Raw genomic sequence first — 23,138 nt, 5'->3', positions numbered from 1 at the left:
CAGCCCCTCAAGGGCCTACAGAAGAACAGGAAGTGTCAGAAGAGCAGCCGGCCCAAGAGGCAGAAGAATCCATACCAGCAGCTCAGGAGAATCAACCCTCTGCTAGTAGTGAGCCTGCCGTGCCCCTAGTGAGCCAAAGAGTACGCAGAAAGCTGCCAGGCCTGCCCGTAACACCTTCTACACCCTGTAGTGCAGAACCAGATAGTGGGTTATGTAGGTCCACCAGGAGCACTAGAGGACAGATGCCCGCTAGCTGGAGAGTCTAATGCCAAGTATACATTTACCTGTACATACGTAAATGCTGAAAAAGGTTTATGTTTTTGTTACCTGTTCATTGACTATATTTCTCTAGTTACCCTGCAGGTTTATTTGGACTGACAGGTTATGGACGCTGAATAACCGGAACTACATTGTAGATAGTTGCACCTTGGTGCTTCTTGTGACGATGGCCGCGGAAGAGAAAAACCTGTCTGGCTTGGCCTCCTTGTGGCCCAAAGTAGCTAGCCTCAGCCTTGCAGCCACGCCCAGGGCCAACGTTTGGTGTTAGCTTTGGACAGGTCCCCTACTCTGTTCCAAGACTGCACCTTGTTGGGTGACATGGACACCCGGTTACGGACACGCAGTGACCGCTAGAGACTAAAGCTTCTTGTACATATGTTGTTGTATTATTGTTTATGCCCTGTATTTGTGTTTTCTTGAAAATGTGTTTAGTCCCGGAGTACTAAAATTTACTAGGGGGGAATGTGGCACCCCAGGGGTCTGGTTGCCACAGTAATAGAAATATTACGTCTGAGAGCAAGTGGGAGGTTTCCTGGTCAGGAGCCCTTAAGCATGCAACACCTCATGCCCAGACCTGGGAGGGGAGGAACCTGCCCTATATAAACTGGGTCTGGGGCGGGGTTAGTCAGAGTCGGAGCCTGGAGTGAAGTTCCAGACACAGGGCAAGAGACAGCTAGGAGCTCTGTAGGAGCAGGAGCTGAGTGCCAGGGACTGGAAGCAGATATATTGCTCGTCCTGGCTGAAGAGACTACTACCGGACAACGGAGTCCGAGGCTGTGGGAACCTCTAAGTCCAGCAGCAGAACCCAGCTGGCAGGGGATTCCAGGTCCTCTGGCCATAGAAGCCCGGAGGCTCAGTCACAAGGAAGGGACCAGCACCGCCATTGAGGAGTGGAGGCTATCAGAAGGCCCCAAGTCACCAGCCATAAGGGTGAGCACCACACGGTATACTCAGGGACGTGGGCTACTTCCACTCGCTTACAGCAAGGTAGCCAGGAAGAGTGCAGATAGACGGGGAGGCCTACAACCCCACCTGGCCAGGGGAACTCCTGCTTGCTCGCAGACTGACCAGGCCCCTTATGCTAGCCAGTACTCCCGGGAGGGTCTGCCTTAATATCATCAGTAAAGACCCTGAACTGCACTGCAAAGACTCTGAGTGGTTCCTGCTTTCTCACCGCATACAGCACTACTAGTACTGGGACGCCAGCGCACCATCACTCCCATCATGCACATTCCCTGCCCTGAGGCTATACTCTTCCCGTGGGGAGTTATCCCATCTTTTGCTGCGCACACCACACTAGCCTCAGCGGACTGCCTCGCAGCGGCGGTACACCCTGACCGCAATCCACGGGTGGCATAGTCGGACAATTAACCTAAAACCTATAAAAGACTGCCACTGGTTTGACCACCCTGAGCCACGGGACCGGGTCGCCGCCACGGAGACTACAACCCCCAGAGACCCGGCTCCGGGCATCCCACACGCGTGCACACTCTGCCCAGGAGGCGCGTCACAGACTTGGCATTAGCAGATGAACTAGCAGACGCCATGATAAAGGAGGTAAAATACCTCCCTAGAATAATCTCAGACCATAGCCCAGTCATGGTAACCATTGGGTACGGATCTCAAAAAGGAATAGTCAGAGAGGGATGGAAAATGAATTGAAAGAATTTTTTACTAATAACGATGGTAGTACTGATAAATTGATAGAATGGGACGCGATGAAGGCCTTTCTGAGAGGATTATTGTTTAGGGACATTTGTAGGAGTAAATCACAAACCCAAAAAGAAGAAAAAGAAGGCCTAAAAGCATTGAAAAGGGCGGAGGAAAAAGCCACAAATGGTAACACTCCTGAGGTACAGCGCAGTCTTAAAAATGCGCAGGATAAGATAAATAAGATCGTAATTGATAAAATGACCAAAATGCAGGCGTTTCGAAAAGTTAACTTTTATGCTGAAGGGGAAAAGGTTGGGCATTTATTATCGGTTATAGCATCAGCACAAAGGAGTAGTTCCTTTATCCATGAAATGATTGATAAGGGGAAGATCACTACTGAATTAGAGGGAATATTGGGAATCTTTAGTGACTTTTATAAAAGACTTTATTCACCGGAAGGGATGGGGACTTCTGAGGAGATAGAGAATTTTGTTAATCTAATTACGCTCCCTAAACTAGATTCTGAAAACAGAGAAAGGCTGGACTCTCCCATTACTATTGATGAAATGGAGACCGCTCTGCATGGCATGGCTAGTGAGAAGGCCCCGGGTATGGGTGGGCTACCATCAGAAGTGTACAAACAATTTGCTGAACTCCTGATGCCTAAACTGCTGAAAGTATTTGAAGAGTCAAATGAGGGGGGAATACTACTGGCTTCTATGAGGGAGGCAGTGATAGTGGTGATCCCTAAGGAGGGGAAAAACCCTAAAATACCTGAATCATACAGACCAATCTCGTTACTGACAACTAATGTTAAAATACTGGCCCAAAATCCTAGCTAATAGGTTAACTAGGGTAATTTCCTCACTAATACACCCGGCTTCTTGCCCAATAGATCCACTGCGGTTAACATTAAAAGATTATATCTTAATGTTCAACTTAAAAAAGATAACCCAGGCCGTAGAGTGATCACCTCACTGGATGCCCAGAAGGCATTTGATAGTGTACAATGGAACTACTTATGGACAGTTATGCAAAAATTCGGCCTTGGACCAAAATTTATTGAATGGGTGCAATTACTGTATTCACAACCTACTGCCAAGATAAGAATTAATGGAGCGATATCCCCCTCATTCCACTTGGGTAGAGGAACCAGACAGGGGTGCCCACTGTCGCCGCTTCTCTTTGCCATTGCAATTGAGCCTTTGGCTGCAATTATTAGGGAAACAAAGGAGATCCAAGGGTTTAAATACGGAATATTAGAGGAAAAAATTGCTCTATATGCAGATGATCCATTATTATTTCTGGGCGACTCGGATAAATCATTGAGCCATGCCATGCAGATAATTGAGAGATTTGGGACGATATCGGGGCTGAAGACTAACTGGTCCAAATCAGTCCTATTTAAGGTGGATCAAGATGCTGAGCTGACAAATAAAGGGAAAGATGTTGATAGCTTGCAGAGTAAAAAAGAGTTTAAGTACTTAGGAATACAAATATCTTTACTGGTTACAGATTATCTTAATACTAATTTATCGCCACTACTTCAAAAATTGAAAACTAAAACAGACGGTGGTGGGGAAAATAAATCTTTTTAAAATGATTTTGATGCCCAAGCTACTATACGTCCTACATAACGCTCCAACTTGGATACCTAAAAAGAGATTTAAGTCCTTAGATGTAATGATCAGAGCCCTGTTAAGGGGGAAGAAGCAGGCGAGAATAAAGCTAGAAACTCTCCAACGACCTAATGAGGGTGGTGGTTTGGCACTACCAAACCCGGAGATCTATTAGATGGTCATGTTTGGGATCAGGTGGAGCTACAAAAAGAATTTTGGAACATTCCATTGGAGAAAGGCAAATACTCGAGGGATTGGAGGGAGGAGACAAATAGGTTAGGAGAAAAAATGCCTACGATGGACCTAATATATAAAATCTGGAACATGGTAAAGAGAGTGAGGGGAGTAAAGGGATTGACTAAATTTACCCCTATATGGAATAATAATAATCTTCCAGAGATGCAAAAGATTGGTATCATAAAAGAATGGACAGATAAAGGAATTAATTATATGTATCAAATAATGGAAGGGGAAAATGCTAAATCCTTCTCACAGCTACAGAAAGAATTCTTGTTGCCAAATTCAGAATGGTTTCACTATAGACAGATTAATCATGCAATCCAAACCCAAAAAAATCAGGAAACGCATGGTAGTGGAAACAGATCTAGTTATGGAAAGTATCTGTCAAGAGGGGTCCACCAGGGGAGTAATCTCGGGCACGTATAAGGACGTGATGCATACTTTCATGCTGGAGTATCCAATAAAATCCAAAAATTAATGGGAAAAGGAAGTAGGAACCATAGGGGATGATACTGTATTTGGGAAAACATATTGGAATATATACCTATGCTATCGATGAGCGAACCTGCTAGACTGTCACATATTTATGTAATCCACGGAGTCTATAGATCTCCATTAATTATGCATAAAATGGGGTTGAAAGATGACTCAGAATGCCCAAGATGTAGAAGAGAAGAAGCGGGCATATATCACATGATGTGGGAATGCCCTAGACCAGGGTTCCCCAACTCCAGTCCTCAAGGCCCACCAACAGGTCATGTTTTCAGGATTTCCTTAGTATTACACAGGTGATAATTGCATCACCTGCACAGGCAATAATTCCATCACCTGTGCAATACTAAGGAAATCCTGAAAACATGACCTGTTGGTGGGCCTTGAGGACTGGAGTTGGGGAACCCTGCCCTAGACTACTAAGATTCTGGACTGTGGTCCTTGCTGAGATTGAAGGCGCGTATAGATGCGAGGTCCCAGGAGACCATATTACATGTCTGTTGGGCTATGTAGAAGAACTACTATCTGATAAAAATATAAAAATAGCCATTGCTAGATTACTCTACTGTGCTAAGAAAGTTATAGTAAGAAAGTGGATAGGAGCGGATCCCCCTTCTGAAGAAGAATTCCTTAGACAAATGGAAAAGGGAATATACGAAAAAAAGAGGGAAGCTGAGCACATTTGGATAGATATGGGAGCCAATACAAGGGAATTTGAGAGCACTGATTCCAAACTTATAGAATACAGTACAATTAACCCTTAAATAATACACCACTGGTTTTCTACCATAACTGATTAATAGAAATGTATTTATTGTTTGAAGCATTTCTATTTTCCTCTTTACCGGTTAGGGGAAGGGGTGCTGTCGGAAAGGGGTGAGGGGAGGAGGGGATTGTTGGAATGTTCTTGTTCCTTGTTCACCTTTAAAAAAATTAATGCCTTGGAATTATTGTATGTCTAAATATGATCAATAAAAAATTTATTTGATTCAAAAAATAAGACGCACCCACCACTTCTGTGTCTTATAGTCCGAAAAATACGGTAATTTATTATATCTCAGAGAGTTTATTAGAAACAAAATTAGCCTTCCGTTGACTTTACCTAGAGCCATCAATTATTCACTCAACAATATTCATCTGGACTCCGTATGGAACAAGAAGAGCATATATACCATCTTCAATTCAGAAATTGAATTTGTAAAATCAAATCCAATATTAAAATGGGAGTCAGATTTAAATAAAACATTTTCAGGTAATGACTGGAAACCAGCTTTTAAATTAACCCATAAATATAGTATTAATGCCAATACCCAAGAGAATTTCTTCAAAATGTTTTCCTGTTGCCCTCTGACTCCCGTAAGATTTAAGAAAGCTTTTCCAAACTATTCAGACGAATGCTGGAGAAGAAACTTATAGAGGTAACAATGCATATTTTTTGGACTTGCAAATCTTCTATCTAAAATAGGAAATCATAAATTGAATAGGTCTCCCCAACTTTCTCTACTTTCTCTAGAAGCAGATACTCTTCCCAGTGACATTAAATTTCCTTACATATTGTTGCAGTAGCTAAATTGCTCATAGGGGCTAAATGGAAAACAGCAAATATTCCTAATATAAACTACACAATAGAAACATTTTTAATGCATAACTCATTGGAATTAGCCTTGGCCCTAAGCAACAACTCTGCCCAAGTATGAAGCCGAACGGTCAACATGGAATAGGTTCCTTTCTACCTAGAGCAGAATTCCTTTTTTCTCTTTGGTTATTATGATTCGCTTTGATTCGCAGCTAAATAGTAAATTCTATAGTAGGAGAACTTACTTTAATAGTATAGACATCTCTATTAGTGATAATAATTTTCTCAGAAGACTACTTTTTCCTTCCCTTTCTTTCTTCCCCCTAAAATTCCCATACCCTTTTTCCTCGTTAAACCATGCCCCCTTACATATTTACTTCCTTTCCCTCCTTCCAGTATTTTTTCTCTCCTCTTCTTTCCCTTTCTTCTCATTAATGTTCACTTTTCCTTCAAGGGATGTTACATTAAAATTACTTATGTTTATTTTCAATGGTTAATAATTAATATTTTTAGATTATTATGCTTGTATAGATATTATTCCTGTATATAATGACTTGTATATCCTATGTTCTCCCTCCCTGTTTGTTGTAAAATTCCCCCAAACAAAAACTATTGAAAATAAAAATAAAATACATGTACTGAAGCGGATGCAATTCGCCAAAGGACACATCAACTGGCCTAAAGAGAAATGGAGAAACATTTTGTGGACTGATGAAAGTAAAATTGTTCTTTTTGGGTCCAAGGGCCAAAGACAGTTCATCAGACGACCCCCAAACTCTGCATTCAAGCCACAGTACACTGTGAATACAGTGAAGCATGGTGGAAGCATCATGATATGGGCATGTTTCTCTTACTATGGTGCCGGACCTATTTACCGTACACCAAGGATCACGGACCAGTTTGTATATATTAAAATACTTGAAGAGGTCATGTTGCCTTACGCTGAACAGTATATGCCCTTGAAATAGGTGTTTCACCAAGTCAACGACATTAAACACACCAGTAAACGAGCAAAATCTTGGTTCCAGTCCAACAAAATTGAGGTTATGGAGTGGCCAGCCCAATCCCCGGACCTTAATCCGATAGAATGCTTGTAGGGTGACATCAAAAATGCTGTTTCTGAGGCAAAGCCAACAAATGCCAAAAAATTGTGGGATGTAGTGAAAGCATCCTGGGCTGGAATAACAGGTAACAGAAGATGGTTGACTCTATGCAACATAGATGTGAAGCAGTTCTAAAAAACTGTGGGTCTACAACTAAATATGAGGTTAGTGATTCACAGAAATGCTAAATCCTCAAAAAAAAAAAAAAAAAAAGACAAATGCAGACCCTGCTATATTGTAGAACAGAACATTGTTCATTTTTAACTACTTCACAGAAAATAACCAAAAATTATCTACATTTCTCTTCATGTTGTGAATTAGGAAACAGTGAGCAATGTTCCCAATGCTGGAAACAACAACTAGTAGAAAGATTTTGTGAAAACTCATGTTTCTGAACTCACTGCTATTATTTTGAACACTACCATAGATCTCAAATACACTGCTCAACAGTCTGGAGTAAACCTCGTAGAGAAATCCTAGCACCTCCGGCCTCGGCTGCAATCATGGAGATTATTAATGGTCGTCTGAGGAAGGAGATCATCAGGATCCGCGGCCGGCAGCTCCTGTGTAATCACTGACCAATGACCTCCCCGGTGTGATCGATGGAGACAAGACTGGAGACGCTGCTGCCATGGGAGCAGGTTTAGGCCACTCAGACGGCTCACAGTAGTACAAGGAACATGTGGCCTGGGGGTGTCATGTGGTAAAAACACTCCTTTTCCATAATGCATCAATTTCCACAAGTCCCTCATTTTCCTTCCTGGTGTTTGTCATTTCAATGTTGAGCAGTGTCCTGTTCATCGCTATGTCCTGTATCAGTCTGAAGCTAAAAAGGCCGGACTACAGACGGAAACATTGCATCAGACCATCATGCAAGATCTGTGCCGTGTTGTCCTAGGCCACCGCTCATACACAAATCATAGTGAAGTCACTTACTTATCCCATGGAAGACACGGGCAACAGATCGTCCAGAAAAGGATTCATCCTGGTGAATGGAGAGGAAAAGACGAACGTCACTGAACACCTGCTCCTTCCAGTCTTCAGCCTAAGAAGAGACAGAAACACGGCATCATGTACCAACATGCAACCACACCGGCGTAACACCCCCGCTCCTCACAGATACCCCGATGTAACACCCCCGCTCCTCACAGATACCCCGGTGTAACACCCCCGCTCCTCACAGATACCCCGGCGTAACGCCTCCGCTCCTCACAGATACCCCGGCGTAACGCCCCCGCTCCTCACAGACACCCCGGCGTAACGCCCCCGCTCCTCACAGACACCCCGGCGTAACGCCCCCGCTCCTCACAGACACCCCGGCGTAACGCCCCCACTCCTCACAGACACCCCGGCGTAAAGCCCCCGCTCCTCACAGATACCCCGGCGTAATGCCCCCGCTCCTCACAGATACCCAGGTGTAACACCCCCGCTCCTCACAGACACCCCGGCGTAAAGCCCCCGCTCCTCACAGATACCCCGGCGTAATGCCCCCGCTGCTCACAGATACTCCGATGTAACACCCCTGCTCCTCACAGATACCCCGGTGTAACACCCCCGCTCCTCACAGATACCCCGGTGTAACACCCCCGCTCCTCACAGATACCCCGGTGTAACGCCCCCGCTCCTCACAGATACCCCGGTGTAACACCCCCGCTCCTCACAGATACCCCGATGTAACACCCCCGCTCCTCACAGATACCCCGATGTAACACCCCCGCTCCTCACAGATACCCCGATATAACACCCCCGCTCCTCACAGATACCCCGATGTAACACCCCCGCTCCTCACAGATACCCCGATGTAACACCCCCGCTCCTCGCAGATTCCACCAGCCTAGACGGGCTTCAGAAGACGGAAGCAAGTTATGTACCACTGGCTATGTGAGCACCCTCAACCCTAATGATGTACACTATAGGGAGAAAGGTATGTGCCCCCCATATCCACCCCCGGGGGCTTCTCTGTCCTCATCTACATCCATAGACATTAATATGGAGAAAAGTATGTGCCCCCCCATCCACCTCCGGTGGCTTCTCTGTCCTCATCTACATCCATAGACATTAATATGGAGAAAGTATGTGCCCCCCACATCCACCTCCGGTGGCTTCTCTGTCCTCATCTACATCCATAGACATTAATATGGAGAAAAGTATGTGCCCCCCCATCCACCTCTGGGGGCTTCTCTGTCCTCATCTACATCCATAGACATTAATATGGAGAAAAGTATGTGCCCCCCCATCCACCTCTGGGGGCTTCTCTGTCCTCATCTACATCCATAGACATTAATATGGAGGAAAGCATGTGCCCCCCACATCCACATGGGTCTCCACTTCGTGGCAGAGTTGTTTCAGTTCATTCCACTTCTCAATAATAACCACTCACAGGCGATGAGGGAAGATTCAGGAGGAAGAAATGACATGAAATGTCATGGATAAAGGCAGAGGGCATGGCGAGGGGCCAGATGTTACACAACAGGGGACTAAAGGGACGGAGGTCTTCATACAACGGGGGATGAGGCATCCTATTCCTGGACCATGCTGGTATCAGTGAGCTCGGCACCAAAAGCAATTCTGCCACATGTTCGTACAGGCAGACGGCACGGCGAGGGTCCGGAGGTGATACACAGGGCAGCAAGGGGGCTGAAATAAGATGTGTACTTAATACTTTTCTCCATATAGTGTATAAACCCTGTCCCAATCTACAATATACTCCTAATCCACCATCATGATAACCAACTCCATTATAAAGATGTGTTCATCCATAAAAAGGGAACTAGTAAGGACTCTCTACCCCGTTTCCCTATTTATATGGTTAGGTCGGTCTCTGAAGGAGGCCATAATCTTTCAGATGTCAGCGGTCGCTGCCAGACGAAACAACAAAACATGCGTTTTCATATGCAGATGCGGCTTAAGTGCTCTGGGTGTTTGAAAGCACTTGCCAAGTCTCTGCCTCCATTTCCCATTCAGCCCGGTCATCTGCTACCAGTGAAAAAAAAAAAGTTTATTTGTGTTGTTGCGTGTAGAACTAAATCTTATTGGTTTTAAAATGACTAACCCTAATCCCAAATCAGAGCAGCTGCGAATATAAAAGTCTCCATGTGAACAGAGGCGTTAGCCATGCTGCACCCAGATCTTCACCAGGTTCTCGTCACACGAGGGCAGATCCAAAGCTTAAAGGGAAATGTGGCGCTCAGAGGAAATCAGACATGGTAGATTGGGATAAAACCAATGTGACATGCAGAAGTAGTGTTCTTGCTTCAGAAGCATCCAGCAACTAGAGGGGTTAACACAGTCACAGGAGACAGGGAGTGGTTAGCAGAGCCCCAGGGGGATTGTGGGGAACTTGTTAATGTAGTCTGGCTGAAGCCGAAGAGAAAGGTGGTGTGTTATCTGGATCTGACAGAAGGCAACTGAACAGGATTCAGATCAGGATCGGCGATACTGGTGCGAAATTTAAAACACCACTTCTCTGATTGGTCGCAGCCAGCTGGCCGCGACCAATCAGCGACTGGCGCAGCCCGGCTACGAATTGGCGCCGGATTTGAAACACGTAGGCCACTGTCGGGAGATCAGCGGCGACGCAACCGGGAGATGACCGGTGCTAGCCGGTCATCTCCCGGCTGCTCGCAGCAGAAGTACCCCGACCGGCAGCCTCGCTCCCCGGTCCTCCCTTCACACTTGCCGCGTAGTCAGCAATGTTGTCACAAGCAGTATTGACAACATGACGTAATTACAAAATTCATTAGGGGCCCCGGGGGGATACATTGGGGGGTTAATTTAGAGTAGTGGCCAACCCATTTAAACACTGCTTCGCAGATTAGTCGCGCCCGGTCGGCCGCATACATATTCTAGAATACCCGATGCGTTAGAATCGGGCCACCATCTAGTTATTCTATAAAACTACATGAAAGGTGTCATTATAACCACCTCTGAAACGTGAAAATTACAGCCAATCAGCAAATTTAAGGATCAGATTCACTTTCAGCACCACAAAATTACACTGTGTGCAGAATTATTAGGCAAGTTGTATTTTAGAGGATTATTTTTATTATTGATCAACAACTATGTTCTCAATTAACCCAAAAGACTAAAATATCCAAGCTTAATATTTTTGGAAGTTGGAGTGGTTTTTTTTTAGATTTGGCTATCTTAGGAGGATATCTGTTTGTGCAGGTAACTATTACTGTGCAGAATTATTAGGCAACTTAATAAAAACCAGTTATAATCTCATCTCACTTGTTCATTTTCACCAGGTAAACCAATATCAGTGCACAAAATTTAGAAATAAAAATTTCTGACATACAAAAACAAAAAAATGAGTGATGAATATAGCCACCTTTCTTTATGATGACCCTCAGCAGCCTCCATCCATAGATTGTCAGTTTCTTGATCTATTTTCGATCAACATTGTGTGCAGCAGCCACCACAGCCTCCCAGACACTGTTCCCAGAGGTGTACTGTTTTCCCTCCCTGTAGATCTCACATTTTATGATGGACCACAGGTTCTCTATGGGATTCAGATCAGGTGAACAAGGGGGCCATGTCATTATTTTTTCTTCTTTTAGACCTTTACTGGACAGCCATGCTGTGGAGTAGTTGGATGCATGTGATGGAGCATTGTCCTGCATGAAAATCATGTTTTTCTTGAACGATACCGACTTCTTCCTGTACCACTGCTTGAAGAAGTTGTCTCCCAGAAACTGGCAGTAGGTCTGGGAGTTGAGCTTCACTCCATCCTCAACTCGAAAAGGTCCCACAAGTTCATCTTTGATGATACCAGCCCATACCAGTACCCCACCCCCACCTTGCTGGCGTCGGAGTCACAGTGGAGCCCTCTGCCCTTTAAAGATCCAGCCTCTGGCCCATCCATCTGACCCATCAAGAGTCACTCTCATTTCATCAGTCCATAAAACCTTTGAAAGACGGATTTTGGTAAGACCTTACCTGTAAAATCCTTTTCAGCGAAGGAAGGAAGGGAGACACAGATCCATTACTAGTGGGTAGGCGGAGCCCCACAGGATAGTTCACCTCAGATTAGAAAAAAGTGACGAGCGGCCCCTCCAGCTTAGGCTCCTCCTAGTCCCATGTCCTACAGTCCGTACACAAGCTAAGGAAGAGCAGACAACACCAGCGGAACAACACAACCCCTTCCGAAAATTCAGAAAGCGAGAAAACAGGTTATGCATATAACAGAAAAAACACACAGTCCCAGGCACTACTCACTGGACCTGACAACTGCAATGAGCTGGCAATGCTGGAACAGAGCCCTAGCGCGCCGACCCCAGCCCAGATGACCGCCATCAGAGGGGAGTCGCGCCGCATCTGGAAAACAATAATACACTTCTGCCATGGGAGGGTGCTGTGTCTCCCTTCCTTCCTTCGCTGAAAAGGATTTTACAGGTAAGGTCTTACCAAAATCCGTCTTTCAGCAGCAGAAGGGAAGGAAGGGAGACACAGATCCATTACTAGTGGGACGTCCCAAAGCAGTCCAGAACTCAAGGGTGGGAAAGAGTGGCAGAATCGCCAACACCCCAACAACTTAGGCAAGCGCGCAACAAGCGCCGAAAATGAGATAAAGAGATAACCTAAACCACCGCCGCCTGCAGGACCCTGCGTCCCAAGGCCGCATCGGCGCAAGCACTCACGTCCACTTTATAAAATTTAGTAAAAGTGTGAACGGAGCGCCAGGTAGCCGCCCGGCAGAGCTGCGCTGCCGAGGCCCCCTGACGAAAAGCCCACGACGAACCAACAGCTCTCGTGGAATGAACCATAACCGGACAAGGCTCGCCCTTGAGCCGGTACGCCTCCAGGATAGCCGAACGTATCCGAGCTATAGTGTCCTTGGAAGCCCGCTGACCACGCCGACGACCAGCAGGAATCACAAAAATAGAGTCCGACTTCCGAAACCCTTGCGTGATTGTAAGATAGAACTTCAATGCCCGCACCAAATCCAACGAGTGCAAGGCCCGCTCCTTTGGACTCTTCGGTTTCGGACAGAGGGAGGGCAACACGATGTCCTGATTGACGTGGAAACGCGACACCACTTTAGGCAGAAAATCGCAACGGGTACGAAGCACCACGCAATCCGAGTGGAACTCCAGAAAAGGGGGCGAGCAAGACAGTGCCGCCAACTCAGAAACCCTTCTCAAAGAGGTGACCGCCACCAGGAAGGCCACCTTCCAAGAAAGCAAGTAAAGCGTAGCTGAATCCATAGGCTCAAAACGGCCCATGCTGAAGAGCCTCCAAGACTAGATTGAGCCGCCAAGGAGCCACAAACGCCCTCCGAGGCGGAAACTGACGTGCAACCCCGCGAAAAAACGAACGCATATCCTTGCGCGAGGCAATAGCCTTCCGAAAAAGCACGGATAGTGCAGATACCTGACCCCGCAAGGTACCAACCGCCAGACCCTTGGCCAAACCACATTGCAGAAAAGCCAAGAAGTTGGGAATGGAAAAAACCCTCGGGTTCCTTGACGATCCATAACACCGTGAATAGAAGGCCTCCCAAGTTCTGTGATAAATCCTAGTCGTAGCTGGACCTCTGGCTGCCCGCAAGGTGGCAATGACCTCGGCCGAAAACCCACGACGGGTCAAGATCTCGGTCTCAAGTGCCACGCCGTCAAACGAAGTGACTTCAGGTCCGGATGGCGAATGGGCCCTTGGGTTAACAGGTCCGGGCAAAGAGGCAGTGGAAACGGAGGCGCCGCCAGAAGAGACACCAGCGTTGAATACCACGCGCTCCGCGGCCAATCCGGCGCCACCAAAATCGCCGAAATTCATTCGAGTTTGATCCGCCGGATCACCAGAGGAAGTAAGGATACCGGCGGAAACACGTAGATCAGCTCGAACTGGTCCCACGGGGCCACTAGAGCATCTACCGCCACAGCCTCCGGGTCCCTGTACCTGAACGTCGGAATCCTGGCGTTCAGCCTGGATGCCATCAAGTCCACTGGAATACAAAGAGAGAGGGAGCGCAAAGACCAATAGAGTTATGTGTTGGTGCCCTGATGAAGGGGTGTGGAACACCCAGAAACGCGTAGGCATTTACCAATAAACAAGGATATTATTACATGTTCCTGACTTGAGGATCTTTCAGCGGCGCGGACGTATCTCTCTACTTTCACCGCTTTTGGATCAAGTCCACTTGGGGAGTCCCCCAACGGGAGCACAGCAGTGCAAAAACTTCCGGATGAAGACTCCATTCTCCGGGATCCACCTGCTCGCGACTGAGGAAGTCCGCCGTGATATTCAGCACTCCTGGGATGTGAATCGCGGAGATGGCTGGAACCCTGGACTCGGCCCATACCAGGATCCAAGAGACCTCCATCATGAGTCTGGAACTCCTCGTCCCGCCCTGATGGTTGAAATACGCGACCGCTGTCGCATTGTCCGTCTGAATCCGGACCGGCAGACCGCTCAAAGGGACCGTCCAATGTCGGAGGCAGAGAAATATTGCTCTCAACTCCAGGATGTTGATCGGCAGAGACGACTCCTCTGACGAACAGACCCCCTGAACCCAGAGATCGTTCCAAACCCCCCCCAGCTAGTCAGGCTGGCATCGGTGGTAATGACCGACCACCGTGTGAGGAGGAAGGATTTCCCCAGGGATAAAGCCTCCGAACGTAACCACCATCCAAGAGACTCTCGCACCCTGCGGGAGATACAGACACAGCGATCCAGCGAAGCCGGCGATCGATCCCAACGGGTCAGAATAAGATCTTGGAGACCCCGGGAATGAAATGGAGCAAACGGTACCGCTTCCATTGCCGCCACCATCAGACCCAGAAGGCGCATACACTTCCGAAGGGATATCGCCATCGCCGACCTCATAGCCTGGACATGGTGACGAAGGTTCGCTTGTTTGTCCGGAGGCAGGGACACCACTGCCCGTACCGTGTCGAAATGCATCCCCAAGAACAGGATTGACTGCGACGGCTCCAATGACGACTTCTTCCAATTGACCAGCCACCCGAAGTCCTCCAGGTGCTGAAGGGAGAGATCGCGAGCTGTCACCGCCTCCTCCGCTGTGGGCGGGACAATTAACAGGTCGTCCAGGTAGGGGAGAATCGTAACTCATTGCCTTCGAAGGAGCGCCATGTGCGGCGCCAGAATCTTTGTAAAAACCCTGGGCGCTGAGGCCAACCCGAATGGTAGGGCCACAAACTGGTAATGGGCCTGACCTATGGCGAAACACAGGAAGCGCTGGTGAGCCCTGCCGATAGGGACATGCAAATAGGCGTCGCGGATGTCGATCGACACCAAGAAATCGTACTGCGACAGGGCCGCCACGACAGAGCGAAGAGACTCCATATGGAATTTCCGGGTCCGGACATGAAAATTCGATTGTTTGAGGTCCAGAATGGGGCGAAACTTGTCCTCCTTTTTGGGGACCACAAAAAGGTTGGAGTAAAACCCCCTTCCCCGGTCCTCCGGTGGAACCGCCACACCCTGCTGCAGAAGAGAGTCGACCTCCCGCAGCAGTGCGGCAGCCAGCTTGGGCTCGGACGGGATGCGTGACTGACGAAACCGGTCCAGGGGTCGAGAATGAAACTCTATGAAATAGCCTGCCAACATAACCCGCGTCACCCAGGCGTCCGATACGTGGGACGCCCAAATCGACCCGAATTGTAGCAGACGACCTCCCACCAGAGAGCCCTCGAGTGGGTTCCTGGCGTCAGTCCGCCTTAGCGGGCTTTTTGTCAACCTCCCATTTGTCCTGACGGAAATGTTGTTTCCAGGGTGTACGGGATTTCTGGGTGGTCTTCTTTCCGGAAGACGAGGGACGACCCGATCTCCAAGAGGGCTGACCGAACCGTCCCCTGGGCCGAAAGGACCGACGACCACTACCGGCACTTGACTTGCCAGACGTAGAAGCCGCTGCTTTCCGCTGCGGCAAAGCCGTATCCTTGGCCTTAGCAATCAGCTCCGTGAGGTCCGAACCAAAAAGCTGACCGACCTTGTACGCCAGACTCCGCAAACCTTGTTTGGATACTGCGTCTCCAGTCCACTGTTTAAGCCACAGTGCTCTCCTTACTGACGGCCGAGGATTGAGCCCTGGACAGAACCGAAGTAGTATGCAGCAGTAGTATCCAGTCCCTGCCATATCGGGCCGCCTCTTCCAACAGCTGGAAGAGCCTTTCCACCTCAGACAGTGGAGTCCCATCTTGCCACGCCATCCGCAGCTGATCCAACCACCGCAGAGAAGCCTCACCAGCCCACATGGCCCCCAAGGCTGCTCGGAATCCATGACCCGCGGCCTCGTAGATGGACTTCGCAGCTAACTCCGTCCTTCTGTCCAGTGGTTCCTGTCGACTCACCTTCCCTTTAACAGGAAGCAAAGAAGATTTGCACAGCTGAGACAATGGCACGTCCACTTCAGGAGAGGGGACCCAATTAGCGATAGTCTCCGTGGAGCAGGGATACAGGGCATCAAAAAACCGCATCCCCTGGAAGCGTTTATCCGGACACAGGCGTTCCTTCTCCACCGCCTCGTTAAGTTCATCGTGCGCCGGCAGCGTCGAGCCCGACGCGACTCCTGAAACAGCCGGGCCGACTTGCCAGGGTGCCTCGCCTCTTCAGACAGCTGTAACGCTTCCCGCATAGCTTCAACAAAAGCGTCCACGCGGCCCGAAAGCGAAGCAGAGCGACCCCGCCGATCCTCTTCATCAGAATCGGAGATCTCCCCAGCAGAGTCTGTCGGTGATTTCGAAGCCTCTGACGCACTGCGTGGAGGAGACAGTGCCACCACAGGCCTGTGGCGCTTCTTGCCTCGTGACGTCGGTTGGGACTTAGCTGATACCCAATGACCCAGGAGGTCAGACAGACTGTCAATGGAGCGAGTGAGCGCTTCCACTTTAACATCACTGAGACCCCTGACCAGTGTCGAACCTGACGCCGTCGAAGACCCCGGCGTATCAGATACGCGTGACCAATCCTGAAGCGGACCGGGAGAGAGGTCCACGCCCCCTGGTCCCTGATCCGACATGCCCCCACACAGTTGCGAGCGTCGCGGATAAGGCGGTAATAACCCCTTACAATGGGTACAGTAACCGAGGATGTGTGATTCCGCTACCACAGCCTGTTCCTACACAAAAAATCACCAAGCACTCAAGGGTTAAAGCTCCTCAGAGGGAGAAGAGCTACCCCAGCTGCCTGCAGAGCAAAAGTTAACCTAACAGACTAGGGTGATGCACCCTCTGATCCCAGAAGCATGCACATCCAGAAAGGGTTAACTGCCCTGATGAGACCAGACCCCATTCAGAAGGGGTTAATGCTGCTGACCACGCAATACACCTTTGCCTTAAAACGACAGAGGTGTGCGAGTCCCAGAGCCTCCTCAGCAGAGAGGTAGCAGCACCGGATATAGCACACCCTGTCTGCCTTAACAGGCCAGCAGTAAGGTGCTCTGCGCTGCAATAGTGAGAAAAAGGAATCTTCTGCCTTAAAAGGCAGAAGTGACTCACCAGCTGGCCACGATGACTGCTCTTCCCGGTGTCTGGTGGTGTAGAGAGCGGGGAGCAGGGAGCAGGAGGCGCTGCACGAGGTAATGGACGCCGGCAGAAGGACCCGGAAGAAGAAGGGGCTGGGTCAGCTCCAGCGCGCGCTTTCCGGGCGCTTCCCGCCTGAGGCTAATATGACAGGCAGCAGAGGCGCGAAGCCACGCCCCCCGCCGCCGCATACTAACGGAGCCCGCGGCTCCTCCGTCTCTGCTCCCGTGCTAGCAGAGAGTTACACAAACGCCGTATGCAGCGGTGATATCCTTCCTGCAAGGACAAAACAGCAGTCACCACTTATAACAGTAACAACGGCGGCCGCCGCAGCCGCTGAAGCACTCGGACCTTAAGAGCACTTACCCAGCTGAGCGCCACAGGGACCCCCAGGGATGTGTGGCGTCGTGGCCCTTTGCTCCCCCCCCACGGCGGAGAGCGCAGGGACCCCACAGAAGCGGTGTGCGTCTCCGCCAGGGAGCGCCCTGTATCCGCCGGGGCCGGCAGGCATCTGCGGGGACCTCCTTAGGGGGTACGCAGATCTGCCAGGGGAGGGTCAGGGGTCCCAGCAGCCCCGAGACCCCCTGAGACCTCTAGACCACGGGGGGTCCAGGTCTCCGGAAATGATAAAATAAATTTTTTTTCTGAGTAGCTCAAATTTTAGACTGAAGGACATGGGAGTAGGAGGAGCCTAAGCTGGAGTGGCCGGTCGTCACTTTTTTCTAATCTGAGGTGAACTATCCTGTGGGGCTCCGCCTACCCACTAGTAATGGATCTGTGTCTCCCTTCCTTCCCTTCTGCTGCTGAAAAATCAGGCTTAAGAAATTTCTTGGCCCGTTCTTGACGTTTTATCTTATGTTTCTTGTTCATAGGTGGTGGTTTTTCAGCCTTCCTTACCTTGGCCATGTCCCTGAGTATCACACACCTTGTGCTTTTTGATACTCCAGTAACGTTGCAGCTCTGAAATATGGCAAAACTGGTGGCGAATGGCATCTTGGCAGCTTCGCGCTTGATTTTCCTCAATTCATGAGCAGTTATTTTGCGCCTTTTTGGGCCAACACGTTTCTTGCGACCCTGTTGGCTATTTGCCATGAAACGCTTGATTGTTCGGTGATCACGCTTCAAAAGTTTGGAAGTTTCAAGACTGCTGCATCCCTCTGCAAGACATCTCACAATTTTGGACTTTTCAGAGACTGTCAAATCTCTCTTCTGTCCCATTTTGCCAAAGGAAAGTAAGTTGCCTAATAATTAAGCCCACCTTATATAGGGTGTTGATGTCATTAGACAACACCCCTCCTCATTACAGAGATGCACATCACCAGATTTACTTCATTGGTAGTTGGCTCTCAAGCCTATGCAGCTTGGAGTAGGACAACATGTATAAAAAGTATCATGTGATCAAAATACTCATTTGCCTAATAATTCTGCACGCGGTGTAGTTAAGCTTATCTGTTTTCATCTCTGAACCAATTTGGCTGTAGAAGAGTGAATTATCAGCTGGGATGCGATCTCTCAGCTATGATAGGCTTCCTTGTAACAACGCGCCACAAGTCCTGTGAACCCGACCACAAGATCTACTCTGAGCATGCGCCAACTTCTCTATAGAAACTCTCATTAACGTGGTGTTTCTATGCCAACTGTTAGACATGCGCACAAGGAATATACAGGTCTCAGCTCCTGGTGCCACAGTACCCTCGCACCGGACATCGTTTTAGGATTTAAAAAGATGTCTTGTATCCAATGCTAGGAGCATCCTTTATCGTCAGAGATACTGTACTATGTGGGATGACTAACAGTAATGCCAATGTTGGTAATAATATTCACAGAATGTTGATCACTCATTCCGCAGGGGACGGGCTACATTAACTATTTTGTGCCCTTAGTTAGGGTTAACCCTAACCTTGGTCTTTTGGGAAGTTTGTTCATCTCTATTAGCTTGATAAATGGGAGTTTTGCCTCCCTGAAACGCGTTAATTATTCCACTTTACCAGTCATTCTTACCACAATGACCATTGTTATTTTATATATTTACTGTTGTCTACTGTTTATGCCATCAATATATTTTTCTAAAGTGGGCAGCAGCACCTGTGTTCCCTAATATTTCAGACTATCTGTAAAACGTGAGGTTGGAGAAGTCTGTCTTGCTCAGCTCAGATCTCATTCACCTGTGCGGGGAATAAGAGGTTCCGCCCGGGATTTATTCCTTCTCTCTTTCTGCTGCTTGCTTTTGCCTCTCCATAGACTTTAACGGGCAGCTGTAATCTGATCCTTCCAATGATTTATACAATCACTGGTCTAAGCAGACATAAACCTCATCACGAACCACCCAAGACCCTAATATTAACAACATTACATGAAGACCACACACTCGTGGACCCCGTTTGGCAGTGAAGTCCTCCACAAGCAGAGCAGATCGTGCAGCCTGTGTATGTTGGATAAGATGAGCGATGGAGAAAAAAAACACAAGTGTCCCACACCCACTAACCTCCATTCTTGGGTTTATGATCAGGGGCGCAGTCTGAGAAGCATCTGTGCAGCTTACAACAGACCGAAAAACCAGCAGCTGGCCCACGAGGATGCTCCCTCATCGGAAAGCCTCACTCCCGGGACCTCTCCCCATTCACTGCAGGCTCCATCAATGTCTCTATTGTGAATCAGCGAGCCGACAAGAAAAGCAATCTGAGGCACCCTGGCCTTAGAGAAAACATGGGGAGAGGAGATACTGTCGTCATTACGAAGGGATAACACGGTGCTTCATTGCACATACCTTCACCGGACTGTCTGCAGGGTCGTCCTCTTCAGGCTCATCTAGAGGATCTGTCCCCTCGAAGTAGCGAAGAATGAGAGTCTTCAGCTGTGCACTGCGCTCAGGGTTCACCTTCTCAGCACATACGCCGCTGCTTCTGTATGCCACACTGATACATGAAGGAAACAGTTCACTTCAGGTGTGAGACAGCCCACAAGTCAGGCTTTGCTCGCATCTCTGTGCTGCCATGCAATCCATCCAGCAGAAGAAGAGGGACAAAGCAGGGGCGAGATGAAAGAAAGACAATGCGGAGGGACGTGAGGAAGACGGGACAAACAGGAGACAGTCAAGATAGAAAAGACAAGACATATGGGGTACAGACTGAAGGAGAGAAAAGCAAAGAGTGGGAAGAAGAGGTGATGAAAGGCGAGGTGGGAAGAAGGAAAGGTGGGGCAAACAGGAGAACATCAAGGAGGGAAGACATGACAAATGGTGGACAAACAAGGCATACAGGAGACCATCAAAGAGGGAAGAGTCGTCCGACAGGAGACCATCAAAGAGGGAAGAGTCGTCCTACAGGAGACCATCAAAGAGGGAAGATGAAACAAATAGACAGGCAAGACATACAAGAGACAACGTGGAACGTGAGAAAATGAGACAAATTGGGGACAGACAGAATGAGGCAGGATGAGGGCAAGGTGAGTTGAACAGAAGACAGTCGTGAGAGAGAGACTAGAAAAGAGAGTGGGGGGGGGGCGCGGACATTCCAGCAGCTTTTAGAGACCCCGTTACCTTTTACCCCCATAAGTTCTGTGTACATATTTATGTGGAGAGAGAAGTGATGATGGCATCTTTTCTATGTCCGGCTGTGAGGGACGCACCTATGAAACACTCTGTAGCAGGACTTCAGCTGCCTCAACGCAGTCGCTTCCCGGGATGTCACTTTCTGGTGAAGGAAATCACAAACTTCTTCCAGCTCCTCGTTTGTGAGATCACCATAAGAACGAAAGTGGAAGGAAAGTTTACTGAACTCCACAAGCACTCCACTCCTACCCGTACCGCGAAATCCTGAGACAAAACCAATGAAATACAGTATTACATACCAAGTGTGGGACGCTAGGACCTATGCAGCATGCCATAAAAGTCCAAGATACAGCTCTGCAGCAAGTGGGAAACTGATCTAATCTGCAAAACCAAGAAGATAGGCAAGTCTAGAGCAGGAGCAGTCGTTAATGGAGCGCCGGAGGTCACCAGCCGGATGGTGCCAGAGGTCACCAAGAGACTGGCACAGAACGCCAGGAGACTGGTACCTAGGGGTCACCAAGAGACTGGCACCAAGTGCCAGGGGTTGCCAGGAGAATAAAAACATAAGTACTTCTTGCCTCATAGAGGGCCAGGGGACAGGGAAAAGCCCCTCAGACTATAGGCTTGCACCTTATGCAGGACATAACAGGTCCCGGAGGGCAAGCATGGAAAATTAGAAAACCCTACACATGTACTGACTTATAAACAAAAAAGTATCCTCTAAATAAATGATCCCCTCCTAAATAAGAATATGTGCACCAATGAGTGAGAGTTAGCACAAATGATCCGATCATAGTTACATAGGTTAAAAAAAAAAAAGACCTCGGTCCATCATTATCAACCTTTCTCCATCAATTGTGTCGGCGTCCCTGTATAACGCTGGCACAGCGTCGGCGTCCCTGTATAACGCTGGCACAGCGTCGGCGTCCCTGTATAAAGCTGGCACAGCGTCGGCGTCCCTGTATAACGCTGGCACAGCGTCGGCGTCCCTGTATAACGCTGGCACAGCGTCGGCGTCCCTGTATAACGCTGGCACAGCGTCGGCGTCCCTGTAAAAAGCTGGCACAGTGTCGGGAGTCCCTCTATAAAGCTGGCACAGTGTCGGCGTATGTCACAAAAACACACTTGGTCAGACCTTGCAGCCCTCTGGCGCCCCCTTATCCTGCTGGTCAAACACGGTATTGACCAAGGAAAAGCACGGGCGCAGCTGCTCTAATTTATGTCGCCTAATGTGGCACGCGAGGTGACAGGATGAATTTTTCCTCAATGGTGTAAATTGGCCTATACCTCATGGTTTTTTTTTGCCTTCCCCTGGATCAACGCTGCGGAATAGCTGCAGTGCACAAGAAATAGGCTGAACCTGATGGACGCTTGTCTTTTTTCGGCCTTATAAACTATGTAACTATATATATACCACCAGTTCCTTCCAGGAACGTATATATGAAAAACACAAGAGAAAACCGAGTGTACAGCATATAGAAAAGGGCTTTATTAGTAGAAGTATAAGTATAAATACATCATATTACATATATAATAAGTAGATACGGATAGGGAGACGATACAGAACCACGGAAGTACGTAGCAGTTATCCGCAGCTAACCATTGTAGCAGGATAGTGTGGAAATTGGGGGGAAGGGAAGGGAAAGAGCGACCCTAAATAGTATGTACTAAAACATAGCAAATAGGAAGATAGGGGAGGTATATGCACAAGGATACCAATACTTCAAGTAGTGATGGATACATATCCCATTTATCCCCCTAATGGGGCCAGAGTGGATATAGTCTCTAATGTCAGATACACTCACCAATGAAGTAGCCAAGGGACGCTCAAGGAGGGGGCCAAGGGACAAGGCAGGAGCAGACTGGAATGGGACCTGCGAGCCTCGACGCGCGTTTCGCAAATCCGCTTTATCAAGAGGCGTCACAAGAAATAGGCTGAACTGGATGGACGCTTGTCTTTTTTCGGCCTTATAAACTATGTAACTATATATATACCACCAGTTCCTTCCAGGAACGTATATATACCTCCGTCCAGCCACCCTCAACCACAATATCACAAATACTGGTATACTGCCACCACCGATCTCTTAACAGGTGGATCGGGTACCCGTTAGGTAACGTGAATTAGCGGGTGAGGAACTT

At 48.4% G+C, this 23,138-nt stretch overlaps 1 protein-coding gene across 2 annotated transcripts in view; it reads right to left on the bottom strand.

Moving 5' to 3' along the window:
• Window positions 1-23,138, bottom strand: part of RECQL4 (RecQ like helicase 4) — a 153,533-nt gene that overhangs the window by 22,637 nt on the left and 107,758 nt on the right. For both annotated transcript variants that reach the window (XM_073668821.1, XM_073668820.1), the window contains exons 21-23: window positions 21,074-21,260; window positions 20,214-20,361; window positions 7,899-8,007 (exon numbers count right to left, since the gene is read on the bottom strand). In XM_073668821.1, the coding sequence (XP_073524922.1) occupies window positions 7,899-8,007; window positions 20,214-20,361; window positions 21,074-21,260 (444 nt within the window). The remainder of the gene's footprint in view (window positions 1-7,898; window positions 8,008-20,213; window positions 20,362-21,073; window positions 21,261-23,138) is intronic.

This window comes from Phyllobates terribilis, unplaced genomic scaffold (genome assembly GCF_046119375.1).
Source record: "Phyllobates terribilis strain yellow unplaced genomic scaffold, ASM4611937v1 Scaffold_2__4_contigs__length_985480577, whole genome shotgun sequence".
NCBI lineage: Eukaryota > Metazoa > Chordata > Amphibia > Anura > Dendrobatidae > Phyllobates > Phyllobates terribilis.
Note: the sequence above shows the minus strand (reverse complement) of the source record. Positions and strands in the feature narration are given on the sequence as shown.